The 19850-nt window shown below is 43.7% G+C and overlaps 3 protein-coding genes across 4 annotated transcripts in view; 2 read left to right on the top strand and 1 right to left on the bottom strand.

Annotated features, from left to right (window-relative positions):
• Window positions 1–216: 216 nt before the first annotated feature.
• On the top strand, window positions 217–3682 carry pabpn1l (PABPN1 like, cytoplasmic; the record flags this gene model as incomplete). Its single annotated transcript, XM_083969314.1, has 6 exons — window positions 217–288; window positions 1348–1492; window positions 2041–2108; window positions 2195–2301; window positions 2416–2503; window positions 3350–3682. The coding sequence occupies 6 exons, from the start codon at window positions 217–219 to the stop codon at window positions 3680–3682; spliced, it is 813 nt and encodes a 270-aa protein (XP_083825440.1).
• Window positions 3683–4088: 406 nt separating this feature from the next.
• Window positions 4089–5671, bottom strand: trappc2l (trafficking protein particle complex subunit 2L). The gene is made up of 5 exons (XM_083998446.1): window positions 5598–5671; window positions 5146–5318; window positions 4741–4828; window positions 4357–4436; window positions 4089–4257 (listed from the first exon to the last, which is right to left on the bottom strand). Exons 1-5 carry the CDS (start codon window positions 5628–5630, stop codon window positions 4212–4214), a joined length of 420 nt encoding a protein of 139 aa, XP_083854572.1. The 5' UTR covers window positions 5631–5671; the 3' UTR covers window positions 4089–4211.
• A 490-nt stretch (window positions 5672–6161) lies between these two features.
• galns (galactosamine (N-acetyl)-6-sulfatase) overlaps window positions 6162–19850 on the top strand; it is a 25551-nt gene continuing 11862 nt past the window's right edge. For both annotated transcript variants that reach the window (XM_083969234.1, XM_083969233.1), the window contains exons 1-11: window positions 6162–6295; window positions 6595–6718; window positions 8077–8151; window positions 8273–8375; window positions 9055–9198; window positions 9986–10052; window positions 10612–10739; window positions 10844–10983; window positions 12162–12265; window positions 17172–17314; window positions 18441–18543. In XM_083969234.1, coding sequence (XP_083825360.1) covers window positions 6188–6295; window positions 6595–6718; window positions 8077–8151; window positions 8273–8375; window positions 9055–9198; window positions 9986–10052; window positions 10612–10739; window positions 10844–10983; window positions 12162–12265; window positions 17172–17314; window positions 18441–18543 — 1239 coding nt within the window. In that variant the 5' untranslated portion in view covers window positions 6162–6187. The remainder of the gene's footprint in view (window positions 6296–6594; window positions 6719–8076; window positions 8152–8272; window positions 8376–9054; window positions 9199–9985; window positions 10053–10611; window positions 10740–10843; window positions 10984–12161; window positions 12266–17171; window positions 17315–18440; window positions 18544–19850) is intronic.

The following is a 19850-nucleotide window of genomic DNA, read 5'->3' as shown; positions in this document are numbered from 1 at the left end:
GCGTCCATCCCTCACGTGCGCCCCCACTGTCAATCAAGCTAGCTCGTCATGGGTCTCGTTCACAGGTGATATCTATTATCTTACCTCATATGTCGTCAGGTGTCGCGTCTGCGGACCATCAGCCCGTGTTAGATCCTGTTTCGTGGCGGTTTTTCTGGCCCCCGAGAGCTGCACAGTCGCCTTTTTTTTTGCAGATGCCATGTTTGAGCAGTGAGCATGGCGGAAAATCATCTGGAGTACGGCTACCTGGAGGGCGAGTCCATCGGGGAGCATTTCACCGAGGACCCGGTGAGTGGCAATTGTGTCGGTGTGTGTGTGTGCACAATGTGGAAAAGATGCTGCAGCGGCTGTTTGTGTGTTTGTTCGTTTCGTACGCGCGTCGGGAAGGGCGAGGGGAAGGGGATGGTGGGGGGAGGCTGCTGTCACGATGGACAAACAAAACGCCAACAATGAGCTACTGGCTACTTGCTATAATACATCTCTCCCTCCTTTATATCTGCATCTATAAACGTATAGAGCAGCAGCACATAACGACATCAGTGAGCCACATCCTGTGCGACATGCTGAGTGAGCCGCTCGGCGTGGAGCCAGGCAGGTGCGCTGCGTTTCCACCGTGAAATAACTGAGCTCCCAGGGTGATGTTCACATTTTACAGTGTGGGTTAGCCTCTGAAAATACAGATGGTAAATCTCTATTTCACAAATAGAGCCCATAAATCTCATGTCACCTCCATGTGGAACTAGATGCCTCTGATAATGTTTAGACTAGAGAATATCTTTTTGATTAAATAACTCTTTGAACTTCTGTTGGGACTATTGGTTGGGACACTACAAAAGTGCATGTGTCCAAACAGGGCAGGCCATCTGGTGTTTCATTCAAATAATAAGTGTTTAGTATTTTTTTTTAAATCCATGCAGACCAGAAAAAAGATGAGATCACTTTATCAACCCTCCTGCTGTCCTCCTGGGTCAAGGAAGGAAGGACAAAGGGAACGATGGGAGGAAAGACGGAAGGGGAAAAAGGGAGGAAAGATAGATACTGTAGATGGAGGGAGGGAACAGGTTGGGTCAAGGAAGAAGGAAGGATGGAGGGAAGGAAGGGAGGGAAGCAAAAAGGATTGTGGAAAGAAGGAAGGGAAAGAAAGATGGAGGGAGGGAACAGACCAGGTCAACTGGATCAAAAAAGGATTGTGGAGAAAGGAAGGAAGGATGGAGGAAGTGAACAGACCCAGAAGGACAACAGGAGGGTTAAATAAACAAAAAATGCTAATTTATCTAGTCTCCAATCCCAATCAATGAATTATACTTGAGTATGGTTTTAATGGTTCTTCCTGTCCTTGTGTCTCAGGAGCTGGCGGCCATCAAGGCCAGAGTTCAGGAGCTGGAGATGGAAGAAGAGACGGAAAGACTGAAGGAGGAGGAGGAGAGGTGCGACGCTTCAGAGATGCACCTACTGACCAGCAGCCCTCGGCCCGGTGAGGCGGCCTCGCAAGGTCTTAACACAACTCATCATCCATCGTCTCTTACTGTGTCAGGGTGGTTGGTTTCACAGATAAACACTGATAATGCGTTTGGGAAGCCTCTGCGGTGTATTTTTAGCCAGGTGTGTAGCATCGCAGGCGTAGCCCCCCCCCCCCCCCCCCAGGCAGGTGAGGTAACCGCATCCCTCCACCATCTGGCCAACACCTGGGGCACTTCACTGTGGTCAAAACAGTGTTCACATGTGCCTCATCACTGCCCAATGAGACGAAGCAGTGAGCCCCAGAGAAGCAGAAGGGTCCTCCGTGCTGCCTCTGGCTATTTTCTGCCTCTGTGCGTCTTCCTCGTCTCTTCCGCCTTTCCTTATCTTTTTTTTTTTTTGGTTCATCTTTAGCACGGAAATACAATCAGAGGGGGAGATGATGTTTTGTCAGACATGATGTAAGAAATGGAAACGTAGCTGTATTCATGTCACCTGGGGCGACCCCTGTGTAAACGGTACATTCACAATGTGCAAAAACATTTACAATTTTTTTTTTTTTTTTTTTTGTTTCCCTCACAGGACCTTTCTACAATATGACTCCTGAGGAGAGGATAGACGCAGACAACAGATCAGTCTATGTAGGAAATGTAAGACTGGTGTATGATTAAATAATATTTTGGTCATTCTGAGGGTTTTTGTTTTTTTTACACCTCTGATCTGTGACACATCCTAGGTAGACTACGGCGCTACTGCAGATGAGCTGGAGATCCATTTCAACGGCTGTGGGCCTGTCAACAGAGTTACCATCCTGTGTGACCGGTTCTCCGGGCATCCTAAGGGGTGGGTTCAACTTCTGCATGAAGTTTATACTTTTCCCTATTTAACGCTTTATTCTGTAATTCTTAAATTTACCCGTTTTGTTGTGTGTGTCTCTCCTCTCCCCCTCTCCCACAGCTTTGCTTATATCGAGTTCTCTGATCGAGACTCTGTGCAGAGTGCCATTGGTTTGCATGAGACCTTGTTCAGAGGAAGAGTCCTAAAGGTGAGGATGGAGCATCACACCCTTTTTCCACTTGTCAAAAAACACAAAAACCCTTTAATGATATCTGATAAGTCTCATTGTCAACTGAATCCCAGTGACTGATGATTGGCTGCAGGGCCTTCTCCTCCTGCACTCCTTACCTATGAAATAGTCTTCCGTGACATAATAAAGAATCACCGCCACAGCAATATTTAAATAACTTCTTAAAACACACCTTTCTACCCAGTGTTTTGGTGTAATTTGAGTTTCTAATTGCTCTATCCTTGTCTGTTTTTTCCTCGCTTTTTTGTGCATTTTGCTTTCTTGGCCTGTCTACGTTTTTTCCTTGATTGATTTTATTGTAATTGATTAAACCATGTAGCTACCATGATAAATTTACACTCTAAACAAACTGAAGTGGCACTCACACTAGATGTGAGGATACAGACACATGGACAGGCAGACAGCTTGTTTTTTGACTGGTAGAAGCTCAGGCGATGCTCATACAGTTTGCAATTTTGCTCTTCCTCAAGTGAGTCATTATCGTCCTTCAGGCTGAATTGATAAGTCTGGTGAATTGCAGACGACCTTTATTCACTCTTTGTGGAATTGGGAAAAATAACAGATGGTGGTGTAATTTAACTTTTTGCATTTTCACTTTTAGTAACGGTCATTTTAGGGCAAAACAGAGTGTGCACCATAGTTGTTTTTTAATTTTATTCAGTCCCCGAATAAATGGAATTTATCCTGTACATAAAAATGTTCTGGTTTTTGATCCATTTCCGTTGAATAGCAAACATTGCATTTCTTTTAAAAACGATAACACAGTACAGTACAATACAGTAAGAGGTTTCCTTCATCTTGCAGGTGATGCCTAAGAGGACCAATATGCCAGGTATCAGCACCACAGACAGAGGAGGCCACAGAGGAGGCCACTCGAGAGGAGGAAGAGGCAGAGGTTACCGCCCCCCCAGGTATCACAACAGCTCACGAGGCCGGTTCCGGTACCAGTCGACCAGGCCGCAGCATCAGACGCCTCACCCTTACTACGGAGGCCAGTCGGTGGGGAAGAGACAGTGGGGACACATGGACTACCACGAGCAGATGCCCAAACGTTACCCATGTCTTCTTCTCATCACACCGCCCTCTGAGGAGCTGGGGGCAGGGTCGAGTGGACAGCACTACCCCCAGCAGCGCTAGCACTGACCCACAGCCTACTGTACATTTCCAGTGGGTGAATAGAGGCGGTCATTTTAACACATGTTTCCAGGCATTAATGAGTTGGTTATGAAGCGACGGGTACAGAATGGACAGCAGAGACGACTTTTAGTTGCACCTCTGCATCAGTTCTTCAAGTAGGCAAGGTGTGAAGACTGAGTCAGCTGTGCTGCATTATAAGCTTTTGTTGCTGTGAATGCATGGGACAATCCTCAAATTGTTATGCAGTTGCATCTTTCAGTGTTTTTACAAACGGATGCGAATGTTTTTGTGTCGCTGCCTGCAATGTAATGTATAACTTAAGTTCTTTGTTATGTAAGTGAATAAATAAAACAATGATCTGGAGCTGCGCTTGTATTAAAATGACACACACAAACATGGTGATGTGCAACATCCATTTTTAAGTTTTATTACAGCAATCCATCTTCATAATCAAGGCAACATGTAAACAAAAGAATTAGGGGTGTTATGTACAGTGGAGGTTTGTTTAACACAGAGGGAGGAGGCGACTTCAGCCAGATTGAACCATCATCCCTGAAACGATTCCATCAAAGGCCCTGGAGGAGGATCAGCGAACAATGAGCATCATCTCAAAAGTGACTAAAAATGTTTAAAATGACATTTTGGAGCATGGAAAAATGTCAAAGAGTACTCACTTGGACTGAATGGAGTCCCCTGGATTGTGGAAGGGGTTGCACATTACATCGGTGAAAGAGTTGTGCAATTTTCTAAACATCTGGAAAAAGAATAAAATACACATTTGTGACTGAATTACTCAAAGCATATACTGGAAATACAACTGTTTTGTATGACTTATATTGCTATTCATTTTTGAATTAGGGGTAAAGTTTCAAGAAGGGCAGAATTAACAGGTAACTGAAAAAAAGGAGAGAAACTCTTTGTCCATGTAAAAATCCATTTTTGATAATGTATGAATGAGATATTCCTCCTGTTAATATACAGTATGAGCCGATATACAGTGTTTAATACATCCTGCCCAATGTTACTCTGCCTTTTGAGCATGTATAGGTGCAACTTACACTTCTTATTTCATTGTCCCGCAATGATGTGTTTGATGAGTCGACAACAATGACAAATTTCACCTTGGAGTTTGTTACATATCCATATCTATTTCACCAGTCAAGGTTTTTATTTATAGAAAATCATTAACGCATAGGGATTTTACTCCTCACAGTTGCAGTGGGGCTGCGGGGGAATAGTTACATCTTTTTCACCTGATAGATCAGCAAAATATGTTATATAGTCAAACCATATCACGTTTTCAGTATCTGTCAGTAATGCTAGAGGTGTGTATTTTTACTAATATCTCTCAGATGTAATGCAGATGCATAGAAATCTTGGGTTTAGATAACAGTCTGAAGCCAGTACAGATGGTCTTATAAACTACCTGCAACAACAAACTTCTAACACCAATCAAAGGATACACTTTGTAGTCCTCAGTGGGGTAGAGCAGACCCAGGTACAGCTCCCTCTGGTCTCCCAGGGATTTGCCCACAGCTGAGATCTTCTCCTCCACCACATCCAGGGAGGTGTGCACCGTGTAGTGGAACTTCAGCTCATTTTGAGTGGGCACACTGCGGATATACAGCGGGTAGTTCTGGGACAGGACACGACGATAAAGACCCCGTTAATACAACTTTAAACCATTGACACAAAACCATCATAATGCAGAAAATGATAGCAGCAGTTCCCCTAAATTAAAACATGCTAATGTTGTTAGCTCTGTTGGTACATTTCAGGCAGCTGGACGCTCTGTTACACAAGTAAAGCTCCAGTATTTAGTCACAGACGACCATAAGAACATGATAAATACCTCAATGGTTATAAAATATGATGTGTGTCAAGCCTGAGACATTTACAACGATTCAGTTTTTACCTCTTTTGCGATCACAGCTATGCACACCGCCATGTTAGTGTTCCTCCTCTGAGCTGTCAGACGCTGTCACGTGATACGTTGCATTCGGGGAAGCGTTTGAGTGTCGGATATTTCATTATCCAATTTTTACATATCGCAAAAAAAGTATTTTAGCGGGGTTATCCACTTATTTTTTTCATCCAAAAGTTTTTATATATAAACATTTTATATTTATGCATAATAGTTTAGTTTAATGGTCGATATACATGTAATTTGTGAAAAACTTCGAACTTTGTCTACCACAGTTAACATTTACGACAAGTCCCTGAATGTGTAACAAATGCATCAAATAAAGGAAACAATTTTACGGTTTTTACGGATTTTTTCTGCTAAACGATTTAATGCTAATGTTTAACGCTAGCATATCAACAGGTAACGCAAAGAAAAAAAATTAAAGAGAATAAAAAAGTTTATTGAAGCAGACAACTCGAGTCACGCGGTCATGACTGTAATGTGAATGCGCAAAAATTGCGCTGAGGACCCGCACGAAGACAAACAAACCACTTCCTCGAAGCTGATGCTCATATGACTGCAGCAAAGCTCTGCGAGTGATGTCTGCTCTAACTTTGACTCTTCTTAGTGCATTAATATGTTGTTGTGTGACAGAGAAGTCCTCAAACGCGTCGCCTCCAAACATTATCATCATGCTCATGGATGATGTGAGTTGTTTTCAGTTTATTTTTTTCTTCGTCAGTGTCTTTTAGTGATTTTAGTTCTTCAAAACAGCAGCACAGCTCTTTGGTTCAGCAGTGAGTGAATGACTTAACAAAACAGGTGTCATTTCCCTTTTTCTTATAAGTTTTCTCTTTGTCTCTGGGCTCTCAGGAGAAGGCTTGATACTGTAAATGTCATGGTGAACTCATATCTGCCTGTAATGACAACGTGCTTGCACTTGTGTTGTTGTCTTTTTGCTATGTGTGTATGCTTGACTTGTTGATTACCCACTTTTGCTCTTCAGATGGGTTGGGGGGACTTGGGGGTGTTTGGCCAGCCCTCGAAAGAGACCCCCAACCTGGATGCCATGGCCGCTGAGGGGATGCTGCTCCCAAACTTCTACACTGCCAACCCCCTCTGTTCCCCATGTAAGTCAGCAGGGCACACAGTGTTCCCTGTTTTCTTAATAAGTATTTACCTCTATCTCTGTTTAGTTTAAACAACCACACCTTTGTTGGAAGAACACCTGATTAATAATTTAAGGGCACACATGTAACACAAACATAAGGAATTGACGTTCTTTCATGTTGCATCACTCAAATACAGCATAAAGAGTCGATACACCACAGGTACTGCAAACATGTTGTTGTGCAAAAACCCTCAGTGACCATTTTGGCATTTTATTAAGATCTTAGATAATTTAAGGCCACAGGCCACTAACAAATAAACTGATAAGAAACCTCCAGTTGCACTGCAAAAATCTCTATGATGGGACAAGTTTCACCAGACAGCAGTGATATGTGGAACTGAATCTATCCATTAAAGAGATAATTCAACATTTTGGCAAATTGGCCCATTGCCATAATCCCTATAGTTTTAGGAGTAGGTTCGTTACCTTTAATTGTCGGTGTAAGCTATTTGTAGAATGGCGGAGCAGAGCCGCAAGCTGCTCAGAGCTACACTACGGAGGCTAATGGGATTTTTTTGGTTTCCCTCAGCAAACTCATCAAATACACAATCCAACAACTCCAAAACGCTCTGGTGGACAAGTTGTGACCTGCACATTCACCACACTATGAGATAATAACAGAACGTTATGAGACAGAGATGTTTTCGAGGCAAATGCAGAGACTGCTTGCTGAAAAACTGCCCCCGACAGGACACGCATCAGCGGTTTTGCATGAATTTACCTCTAAAACAACTCTGTCTCGTAATGTTCTGTTATTATCTCATAGCGTGGTGAATGTGCAGGTCACAACTTGTCCACCAGAGCGTTTTGGAGTTGTTGGATTGTGTATTTGATGAGTTTGATGAGGGAAACCAAGAAATCCCATGAGCCTCCGTACTGTAGCTCTGAGCAGCTTGCGGCCCTGCTCCGCCGTTCTAAAAATAACTTGCACTGACAAGTAAAGATAACAAACCTACTCCTAAAACTAATCGGCCAATTTGCCAAAATGTTGAACTATCCCTTTAACAACAGCGGCTGCATATAAAGTATTGGTATTTGTTGTTATAGAAAGCAAATGCCCCAAAAGCTGAAGGAAGTTGATGTACACATCAAAACAGAGATGCATACCAGAGCATTCCTTATGCTCATTTTAATCATCTTCTACAATGTAGTATAAGCCTGAATGTCTTTTCAATGTCTTTACTTAATAGTGTCATATGACACAGTATGGGAGTTTGAACACATTTGACTGTTTATGTTAAAGATAATTTAGAAAACCAACACAGAAATCCTAACGACTCTTTGCTAATGACTTTTCTTCTGTCATTTGAACCACAGCCAGAGCTGCTCTTCTCACCGGGAGGCTGCCTGTCAGAAACGGTTTCTACACCACTAATGGGCACGCCAGAAATGGTACACTCGCAGTAGATTTTTTACTTCAGGGTGTCTCATTATTTAGTCTAAAATCTACAGTGCGCTGTAAGGTCATGGAAAGTTTTATGCACTATTTTTTTTGTCTTTTTTTTTTAAATAGCGTACACACCACAGGAGATTGTGGGAGGAATCTCCAAAGATGAGATTTTGTTGCCACAGATGCTGAAGCAAAAGGGCTACGTCAGCAAGATAGTCGGCAAATGGTGAGCTCTTTATCTTTACTCTAGGTTTCTAAAGGATTAGAGGTGATGATCGGTGCTGGAAGAAGTATCCAGATAATTTACTTAGCTATTATGTAAGTGGCTATACCACATCGTAAAGCTATCCACTTAGTCCTTTAATGTCAGTGGGAACGCAAATTGGGCGAATAAATTAAACTTGTATTGTTTCCGAGGGACTAATGCATATTTGTATGATTTAGCACTGATGCAGATAATGAAGATCATTTTCCATAGCACACAGTAATTCTTGCCTTTTGAATGCATGTATGTGTGTGTCCCTGAAGCATCCAGTGATTCATGCAGATTGATTTATGCAGAGCCTCGGAGCTTGTTTTTGAAGGATAATTGATTACATGTAACATTGTCTGTCTTTTGTGTTTGCTCTGTTGTATTGTAGTTATGAGAGATGCCTTATCTGAAAAAAATCTTCCTGACAGTACAATTGACTTGATGCCCACGGTGATAGTTTACCTGACTGTTTCAAACACGATTTACATACTGTACTGAGATGAATGGAAACCAGTGACAACCTAAGTGTATTAACTGCAGCCAAAAATCCAAATACGTATGCTCTAGCGTCTATGTGTTAAAACGCTGCAGCATTATCCTTTAGTCACGTTAATCTGACAGTGTGTGAGCGCTGTTTTATTTGTCACCGCAGGCATCTGGGCCACAGGCCACAGCACCTTCCTCTGGAGAACGGCTTTGATGAGTGGTTTGGTGCTCCGAACTGCCACTTTGGCCCCTACAACAGCAGCGTCGCACCAAACATCCCCGTCTACAACAATTCTGAGATGCTTGGCAGGTAGTATCATCACACACAAGCACTAGCACAAGCTCAAATACACAACAACAGCAGACACAGAAACAGACGCTGGAAATCTATAAAAAAAGAATGTTTAAAAAAGAAAAAAATCTCCTTTCCCCATGACTCAGTGGAATAGTTTGGCTGGCTGCTCCTCTGGATGAGTTGAGTGTCTCCCCTCCTCTTCCTTCTCTGTACCAGCTGTGCTTGTGTATTCCATTTTCCGCCCATTTGTTTTCCCCAAAACAGCCATATGTGTATTCAGGGTCATTGGAACTGGCAGCCGGGCGTGTTTTTCGCTTAGCCGTGGGTTTAATCAGCGCTGCATACCTGGGCCCTGGGCAGACGCACACACACACACTCACACACTCACACACACACACAGACACACACACACAGACACATATACACACACACGCCCTCAAGAGACGGCAGGTTGCGTTGGCTGTGCGCAAGGACACCTGGAGGAAGTGAAGTGTAAGAAAGAGAGATGCCTGTCACTGCTTCTCTGCTCGCTGCGCCACGCTTCAGCGACGCCTCATAACAGTTCCCTCTGCTCGGCTCTGCTGAGACTTCGCAAATACGTCTTTCACCAAAAAAATCTCCGACAAACACAAACCGCAAGAGAGGAAAAAAATTCACTCTCACTGTCTTAATGATATTGTCTGAAGTAGTTGTGGTCAGCTCAGAGGCAAATTGAAAACTCTGGCATTCAATGAGGTCGTTGTGAAAGAAACCACAATACAGACATTTAATGAATCGTGTCAACGCACTTGTTTTTTTCCAGATATTACGAGGAGTTCATGATTGACAGAAAGACGGGAGAGTCCAACCTCACACTCATCTATCTGCTGGTGAGTTCAGGCTCCCCGGAGCATTCAGTAAATCAGGTCCTTTCCAAGTTCGTTTCACAATGTGCTTTATGAAAAAATAATACAGAACAGAGTACAACTTTATTGTCCACCAGAGTCAGGAAACATAAATCAACAATAACTTAGAAAGTGCAATAAAAGGCTGAGTGGATTGTGGATTGTTCACTTTCGCGCACACTCGCGCTGATTATCTCTGCTGCCTACGTTTGTCCCTCCCATTCTGCTCCTAAAGGGATCAAAAGCAGCGTGCAGAGACACACTGCATGCATGAGAGGTGTAATATGTCATCACGAGAGGAGGATGGATCTGTCAAGTAGAGCTTTATGAGGCTCATTTGGGCAAATCTTCTGAGACTAAGACAGGTTTCAGCAGAACGGTTATTAATGTGGCTGATTGTTTGGGAAATGAAACTTTTAAATGGAAGCTTATATGATTTTATTTCTCTATTATATCCAATAAACATTATGACATAGTCTTTGCTACATGTTACAGTGCCACAGATATGTTGTAACAGTCTCTTTCACACCTCTGACCTCTGCAGGAAGGTCTTGAATTCATACAGCGTCAGACTGAGGCCCAGCGGCCGTTCTTCCTCTACTGGGCCGCCGACGCCACCCATGCCCCTGTCTACGCCTCCAAACGCTTCCTGGGGAAGAGCCAGCGAGGCCGGTGCGACATATCCTGCCCTACCGACTCTTTTTATTATCAACACACAGTCCATCAGGTGTATGTACAGTTATAAATCGACAGATGTGATTGGCCGTGTGCTGCAGGTACGGAGACGCAGTGATGGAGCTGGACTACAGCGTCGGTGAGATGCTGTCCTGGCTGAAGAAGCTGGGCATCGACAGCAATACCTTTGTCTTCTTCACCTCGGACAACGGAGCCGCTCTCATATCTGCCCCAACAGAGGGTAGGCACTAAGGTTACATGCTGTCACTCCAACATCCCACCATTCCGACATACCGCTATTCCGACATGTGAACGTCCCACCATTCCGACAAGGCTTTCAATATAAGGAAATGTGCGTTACTCAACAGGGATTTAAAGGGATAGTTCACCCAAAATTCAAATTTCACTCATTATCTACTCACCCTCATGTCAACCAAGAGCTGTGAGAATTTTCAGTTACGGGGGGGTTCGCGCAGCAGTATTTGTCCATATAATGGTTGTCAATGGATACCAACTTTCTTCGTCCAAAAAGACACACCAAAAAACATCCAAATACCTCCATGCTGCTCGTCTGTAATGTCCCTCTTGTATTGAAGCCCCGACATGAGAAATTGTTCCAAAAAAATTTAAATAAGTCTATATTTCAAGCTTGTTTGTAGCGGAAGCTCCCAGTGTCTCAGTTCACTGCTCTTCCTGTGTCAGTGCAAATCTCGCGTGATTTGCACTGACCGGCGGAACAATTTCTCATGTCGGGGCTTCAATACAAGAGGGACATTACAGACGAGCAGTATGGAGGTATTTGGATGTTTTTTGGTGTGTCTTTTTGGACGAAGAAAGTTGGTATCCATTCCATTGACAACCATTATATGGACAAATACTTCTGTAAATACCCCGTAACTCAGAGAAGGGACGGAGGACTCTGAAAATTCTCACAGCTCTTAGTCGATATGAGGGTGAGTAGATAATGAGTGAAATTTGAATTTTGGGTGAACTATCCCTTTAAGACATGCTGCTAGAGGAATACCCACATTTGGTTGTGCGTAATTACGCAGCAGAGCGCAGACACTAAACTATTACTAAACTTAACCAACTCCTTTCTTCATTGCTTAAGCCCAACCAGTGCAAAAAAAATACGCTATTAAAGGAATTGTCGGAAAGGCAGGATGTTTGAAAAAAAAGAGAAAAATACCGTCATTCCGACTTTAGGAGGCAAAAATGGTCTCAATGATGGGACATTTGATAGAAAATTAAATGTTGCCATTTAGACAATTAGAGGCCTATGTCGGACTGGTGGGATGTCGGAATGGCACTAAATTCACACACACATTTTTTTCTTGTCAAACCCAGTTGCTGTGTTTTTGTCTTGAGCCTGACTCATCTCTTTGGGATTTGACACCGATACCGCTGCTGATTCCTCAGGTGGCAGCAACGGGCCGTTCCTCTGCGGGAAGGAGACCACTTTTGAAGGGGGCATGAGGGAGCCGGCTATCGCCTGGTGGCCCGGACACATCAAAAAAGGCTCGGTAAGAATACCTCAGTGATTTGAAGCTTTTAGCCTGCAAAATAAATCCAACACGGTCACTCGCTAAATCCCCTCACATCTTCTCCAGAGACTAAACTACTCTTAGACTCGGGATCCAGAGCCAGTTTTTTTCTTTTTTTTCTTTTTTTCTTATTCTGAGTGTTGTTGCCTCCTAATGTTCTGCCTATCAACAGGTATCCAGAGCTGAAATGTTCTCGGTTAAAGCTGCAGGCAACATGCAGTTCTCTGAATCAGGTTGAGAGTAAAGGAATAATTACTTCACTAATCCTCTCTTTTGAATGATTGTTGGCTTTTTTTTTTTCTTTTTTTTTTTGTTTCCCCCGTGTATCATTTATCACTTTACATGTGCACATTCTGACCCATTGGCGCCGTAACCGGTTAATTTGACTAAGTTCAGTGTCTATCACAGGATTGAACAGTGAAGATAAACTGTGTGATGAGTTTGACCATGAAGCAAGTGGCTGCATTTTTTTTCTTTTTTTTTTTATTCCCCACTGTTTCCTCAAATATTTTTGGCTGGAATTAATGCCCCAACTCTCTCTCTCACTCTCTCTATCTATTTTTTTTCCTCCCCCTCCCCAATTTAACCCCCCCACCCACACCGTGATCCCCTAAGCCTGTGCGTTCTGCAAATGACTTTTAATTGTATTAGGGGCAGCTGTGACACGGGGCTGTGACGCAGAGGGATTTGGTGGAGGAGCGAGCGGAGGCTGCAGTCTGCAGTCTGCAGTAAGCCTTGCCCCTGGCTCATCTCACAGGGGTGTGCTGGGGCCTGATAGCACAGCAGAATAGCGAGGGAGAGGGGGATTGGGAGCGTCTTAAGCGGCTAATCTGTTTGTGTGTTTGCTGAGGTTGGATTGAGCCGTAATGAGGACTTCAGTATCTGAATATGCCAGGCGCTCAGGATAAAGGAACGGGAGGAGTGTGGAGGGAGGGGAGGTGGGGGAGGAGGAGGAGGAGGAGAGGAGAGGAGAGGAGGGGGGGTAGCAGGGAAGGAAGCAAGGAAGAAGTAAAAGAGGCGGCTGGTGTAGAAGAGAGAGAAAAAAGGAGGAGTGCTAAAGACGCTGGCACTGCCACACTGCCAGGAATGTTGTTGTGTTTCGCAGGGCTTTGCTGCACCTGTGCCACATTATAACCAGCCAGTGTGTCTATGTGTATATGTATGTATGTACGTGTGTGCAAGTGTGCAGAACATGCCTGTGTCATTTCTGCATGCTTACATATAAATGTATTCTTCTGAATGGACGGCGAATTACTTGCATGTGTGCGACAGATAACTTTCTAGACCAGCGGAAGAGACGTTGTGGATTCAAGTCATGCCAATGCAGGACCTCACAAAACACCTGTGTGTGTCTGTGTGTGTGTTTTTGTGTGTTTGTGTTGTGTGCAGTTGTGGCTTTGGCTGTGAGAACGAGGGTATAGATCCTCCCCGAAGCTCTCTGGGGTTGTGATGACAAAGCTGCTTTGTTGGAGTTACTGTACACTGCAGCTGTGGATTTATCACTCTGTGGTGCTTGGAAGGGAGGGAGGGAGGGGAGGGAGGGCAGACCAGACACAGAGCCCCCCCCCTCTCTCTCTCTCTCTTATTTTGTAGTCTTCTGAAATCTCTGTTGATCTGTGCAGTGGAAAGTCCATAAGCTCCCAGAGCAAAATAGCAAAGAGACAATAAACAACCAACGAGCCTTTGTTAAACAGGTTTATTGAGCCCAGAGCTACAGAGCACAGATTATTCATCTTTACAGTATCAAGATGAGGCGTTTTTTTTTTTTTTTTTTACAAGTTTTTTAGGGATTGGTGATAGAGATGCACCGATCCAGTTTTTTCTGATCCAATCCAATACCAATACCTGGGCTGAGCGTATCAGCCGATACCCGATACGATCCGATACTACTGTTGAATGAATGAACCGTACGAACCTTGCCATGTGAGTGAAGGCATCAGGCTTGACATAAACATTTAGCCTTGTTAGAAAAGGTAACAAATTAACACAGATATAAATGTACTTAATATTACTTATTAAAGCCCCTGTACAGACTTTTCATTTAGTGTTGATTTTGGCGGCCCCTGTGGACGAAAGCGGCGAAATGAAGACTGCATTTCCCACTGTCATGAAGACGTTTGTCTGGCCGGCGTGTGTAGATTCGCATTCCGCATGTCGAAGTGTCCTTGGGCAAGACACTGAACCCACACTTGCCCTCCGATGATACATCGGATGTATGAATGTGTGTGAATGATTAGTTTCCAAAGCCTGTCTGCGAACAGTGCTGTATGAATGTGTGTGAAAGGGTGAATGCGACCATTACAGTGTAAAGCGCTTTGAGTGGTCCAAGTGACTAGAAAAGCGCTATATAAGTGCAAGTCCATTTACCATTTACCATTTACCATTAAGGTAAGTGTAGGTAAGTGTAGGTAACAGAGACACATCAGCAGAAACCAGAGACTTTTGCGTATCCAGTTAAAAGCTCCGTACAGGGGCTTTAACAAATAATGAAGTGTACAAAAGAAATAATAAATAAATAACACTAGATCGCTGTAACTGTATTGCTGTGTATGATATTAAAGCAGAAGTGAGTGATATATTTGTGTTAATATAAGTCTTAAATAGTTATATCTTCCGACAGCAATCACTTACATAGAGTGTTTGGACTGAAACACGGGTCTCTCAGTCACTCTGCTCTGCTCTGAGCCGAGGAGAAAACATTTATCGTATCCTACAGTTTTTATCCAATGAGGAGAGAGAACGGCATGCAGGGCTGTGTGTGCAGCCAAGGAACGCCGTGAATGTGGTGACGTAGCGACGAGGACTGTTATGGTGCGTTCAAGGAAACTCGTATTTTTCCGACCGTGAAGTGGTACCAGTTCGATCTGATACGAGTTCACCGGTCGGAAGTTACGAGTGGCCGTTATAGTGACTTTCACCGGTAAAACAGGTCGGAAAAACACGAGTGGGTTGCCTGGAACGCTACAAAGTCGTAAGTTGTGACTTGAAGCTGTAATTTACGATTTCAAAAGCCTGCCTGGAACGCAGCATTAGCGAAAACGACCGGATCACTTACTTCTGCTTTAATAAAAAAGAAATGACTGGATCGGAATGCTGGATCGGCCTCATTCATCCGATATCCGATCCGGGTATCGGATCGGCGCATCTCTAATTGGTGATAGGAAGACAACCTTAGTGGATCTGTGGATTCACCTGCTTACACGTACAGTAGTAATTGAAGTGACTTGTGAAAATGTGCAGGAAACTGTTGTCAATTAGTGCTAGAGGACGGGAGGACGTGTACTGGAATGAAGGAGCACGGTTGGTGTGAAGCAGGTGCACATTCAGCATTCCTCCAGTGCCTGAGGGGGTATATGGGAGGGGGTGGAGGGGGGGGGGGGGCATGATGATGACGGGGGTGGTGGTGGTGGTGGTGGTGGTGGTGGTGGCCGTCGCCGCCGCAGGAACAAAGATGCGGAGGTGGGTGGAGTGGCGGCGGCCCCCACAACGTTGTCGAGCGTCACGATCCCCTTTTGTTGTGTTTTTTATCAGGCAGCAGCCACACAGGCAGAGAGTGGCAGAGACAGGGAGAGAAGCGCTGCCTCCTCAGATAACCCACATCACCACTCACCACACACACAACCCAGTGAGAGAAAGAGATTGTGACATTAATAGAGAGTGATGAGTCAGACGGAAAGAAAAAAAAAAGAGGAGATGAGGAACAAAGGGTGAGGAAACAGTGAAGTCCAGCGCAGACTGCAGAGGAGGGCAGAGCTAATAAAGGAAGGAAATAAAAGATGGCAACTCATGATGATGGAGTTTGAAAGTTTTTTTACTCTTTTTTTTGGTCATGCAAGTTGTTAAACAACTAAATGTCACATTTTGCTTCTTGTGTCCTTTTGTCCTGTCCTCTTTAATAGTTTATGTGTGTGTATTTGTGTGTGTTTGTGTGTCTGTATGTATGAGGAGGACTTTCAAAAAAAAAAAAAATGAAGTGAAGAACTAAATCTGTTAGTGTTGTGTGTGAGGAAGAGTGTCTGGATGTGCAGATAGATCATGGAATGCATTGCAGAGTCTTTTCTGTGGCTAGTTCTGTGGATACAGAAGAAAAGGGAATTCATTTCAGTGCTTAGGAGCGTGTGTGTGTGTGTTAGTGTGTTAGTGTGTGTGTGTGTGTGTCTGCATGTGTGCTGGCTGGCGATAGGAGCACAGCGGCACATGGCGGTGCAGCTGCAGAGGCCTGATAGCGCTATCTGATTGTGAGCGTGCCGTCTCCCTCTAAGGCTCGCTCAGGAGAGAATGGAACGGAAGATCAAGGATGACAGTGAAAAAATGGCATTTTATCTGAAAATAGTTCAAAGTTTATAAATAAAATAAAGCTTTTCACTGGGACTGGGAGAAGGAGATAAAACACCAGCTCGCTCCAGCTCCAGCAGTCTGCTTGCCCGGGCCTTGTCCTCTCCTTACTTACTCCTTACTTTTTTTGCCCCCCCTCCTCCCTCCTTCCCTGCTTCCCAGAAAAAGAAAAAAAACTCATTTAGAAAGAGAGGCATTTTGGAGGTTTTATAATAAAACCTGCAAGTAGAGATTAGAGAGGAGACTGGAGAAATGCACCTCTCTCTCCTACATGTGTGCACACAACCGCACATGCAAACATCCGATCATGACCATGCATTGTTACCTTGTTTGCTTTCATGGGGGAAAATCCAGCCTGTGGTTTCCCCCTGGAGCATGAAAAGTTTCATTCTTCATTTGTGAACTGTTTTTGAATGGTTTGCCACTTCCAGCAGAAACAAAAAAAGCTAAATAATCAATGTAGAACAAGATACTGTATCAGCACCAGTGTGTTGATGTTGAACTGGTACAACAACAGTATCAGTTTGAGTTTTTGTACTTTTTTCTGCAGGTGAACTTCCAGTTGGCCAACGTGATGGACCTGTTCACCACCGGTCTGGCTCTGGCCGGCATCAGCCCGCCTGATGACAGGACCCTGGATGGACTGGACCTGAGCCCAGTGCTGCTGAACCACTCAACCTCACTACAGGACCGGTGGGTTGACTGTTTGTTTTAAAGGGACAGGATGTAGCTTATTTGGCTTTTTATTAGCAAAAATCAAATATTGCTTTCATAAATACGTATTTACCGAAGTCTAATCACAACCGCGCATACAAATGAAAGCTGTCTCGTAGCTTAGAATGAGTTGTTTACAAATTCATAGGTGGCCGGTGCACCCACCGGAGGCTGTCATGTTGCATCGCCATCTTTGAATACGGTACGCAAAAGCGGACAAACCTGGCTCAAACGCTCTATTATTGAGTGACTCGGCTCGTGCCCTATGATCAACGTAGTTGTTTTTTTCTGCCGTTATAAAACACACACGGTGCTAGTTAAGCAGCATTACTGTAGCAGCTAGATCTTACAATGTTGAACTGTTCTTATACAAAGTGCAGCCAAAAACCAGGCTGCAGAGCCATTGTTACAGCTGATCATACCTACGTATCTATGTCGGAGTACGTTGTCCTCTGATCTTCCTTCATGGGACCGCACTGCGTAACACGTAGCACATCCTGCTGTGAGATATGACTAAAGGCACGAGTGGAAGTCTGCACGTGTGTTAAAAAAAAAAAAAGATAGTAATTGGTCAAAGATATTGTTATCAATTAGCCGACGGGATGGGTGAGCGAGTGAGCGCTGCAATCTAGAATCTGAACGCTAGATGTCACGGTTTAGCCCAATACAACATACTGAGGCTTTAAGGGTTTTATCAGAGGTTTGTGGAGTTTGTCGTTTTCACTTTGGGACCAAGATCCTTTATATTATTATAATTTTTTTTTAATGTACATGATTTCATCTGAGCGTAGGAGAGCAGCGTCAGTTTCATCATGTCATGCAAGACGTAAACAAGGCGCCATGTTTTTGCTACAGCAGCGTGGTTCAAGCTCTGTCGCTCCACCGCTTCACGTCACACTGGAATATCTCAAGGGATCAGAATGAGATTTGAAAGATGTGAAATTTTCCAATCAATGAACTTGATCGAATTTATTCATAGTGTGATTTGTTGTTGTGTTTTTGAGTGAATCAACAGTAGATAAAAAAACAATGATGTCTTCATTTGGTGAAAAATCACCTTAGAAGAAACAAATCTGAGCGTGACGTCGTCTAATCTTTTTAACAGGCCCATCTTCTATTACCGTGGGAACGAGCTGATGGCGGTGAGGCGTGGACAGTACAAGGCGCACTACTGGACCTGGAGCAACTCGTGGGAGGAGTTTAAAAAAGTAAGAGTCCCTCTTAACACAACAACTCTGTTCCCTCATTGTTTCCCCACAGTCCTCGATTTTGCGCCGCCACGTCCTCCCTCTTTGTCTCTCCTAATCTCACTCAAACATACAAACACTTTCACTGTTGGTGTTATCTTGAAAACGGCTCATCAGTTGACTGCTGTGTACATCAGAGCGTAATGAATATTAATGAAGAGCCCCCACATCAGCAAACTTACATCATTCATCAACCAGTTGACTTGTTTGTTCTAACTCCAGTGGAGATTTTTCCTCCTCTCCATTAACATACCATCATTCCCCGCTGTAAGGCTTGTTCTTTTGGCTTCCCAGAGATTAAAAAGGGAAGAAACAAAGAGGCGGATGCCAGCAGTGTCTCTCAGCCACAATTACATCAAGTCACTGCTGATTAAATATTATCAGGAGAAATGTGAAATCTGACACTCGAGATACAGGATGGTGTAGTCCGTCACTCTCTCTTCTGTCCGTTAAAAAAAAAAAAAAAAAAAAAAAATCCTCCTGTCCTCCCTCCATGGTTCTGCTTTTCCTGTGATCCAGTTTGTTTTATGCCCCATCGGTCGCTTAAATTGCTCTCTCCTTCAGGGCCGCTGAATCAATAGCAGCCTCCTTTATCAACTCATGTGAACTGAAGTGGAACTTCACAAATAATGGCGTCTGATTGCCTGTGAGTTGCCTATCGATTGCGGTGTGTATATGAGAGAGAGAGAGAGGGAGAAAGGACGATGAAAAGCATGTACATGCATGTTCAGTTCTCCATACAGATGTTCACGTCGGCGTGTGTGTGTTAAATCTCCTGTGTGCTTCATTTCATTACGGTTGAATCTTAAACACTTTTATTTGTGTGGCCAACAATGCATTTCATAATAAACAAGAAAAAGAAAATGTTTTGTAAAGCAGTTTTAAAGGAAACATATGTTTAAAGGTTTTTTTGAGCGGTATTCACCAGATCAACAGTGACTCCTGCTCTTTCATCCACTCAAAAAATTACACTGACCATAAACTCTGCTTAAAGATTCACATTTAACCTGTCTTGCAACAGAAAGTCACAATCAAACTCTGCTTTTTTCTTCTTCTTTTTTTCACTGAAATAAAAATGTTTTTCCCCGCTCGCTTCTTCTCTTCTCAGCTTTGGTAATACTTTAAAAATATAATTTGGTTTTCTCGGCTCATGGTGAAAAATAAACAAGGGAAGATGTGTGTCTGTGAAGAAGAATGAAATTACAGGTTAATAGGTGGGAGATGTATTGCTCTGTCCTGGCTGTGTTCATGCAGCTCAGCCATGAGGA

The sequence above is a fragment of the Trachurus trachurus genome (genome assembly GCF_905171665.1).
Source record: "Trachurus trachurus genome assembly, chromosome: 3".
In the NCBI taxonomy this organism is placed as follows: Eukaryota; Metazoa; Chordata; class Actinopteri; order Carangiformes; family Carangidae; genus Trachurus; species Trachurus trachurus.
The sequence above is the reverse complement of the archived record's forward strand: the minus strand, read 5'-3'. Positions and strand labels throughout refer to the sequence as shown.

Excerpts from the sequence above, each read along its gene's own strand:
- trappc2l (XM_083998446.1), bottom strand. The coding sequence starts at position 5,630 with ATGGCGGTGTGCATAGCTGTGATCGCAAAAGAG. Across the intron at positions 4,829-5,145 it reads CCCACTGAGGACTACAAAGT|ATATGGATATGTAACAAACT; the intron begins GTATCCTTTGAT and ends CTGGTGAAATAG. Across the intron at positions 4,437-4,740 it reads GGGACAATGAAATAAGAAGT|ATGTTTAGAAAATTGCACAA; the intron begins GTAAGTTGCACC and ends TTCTTTTTCCAG.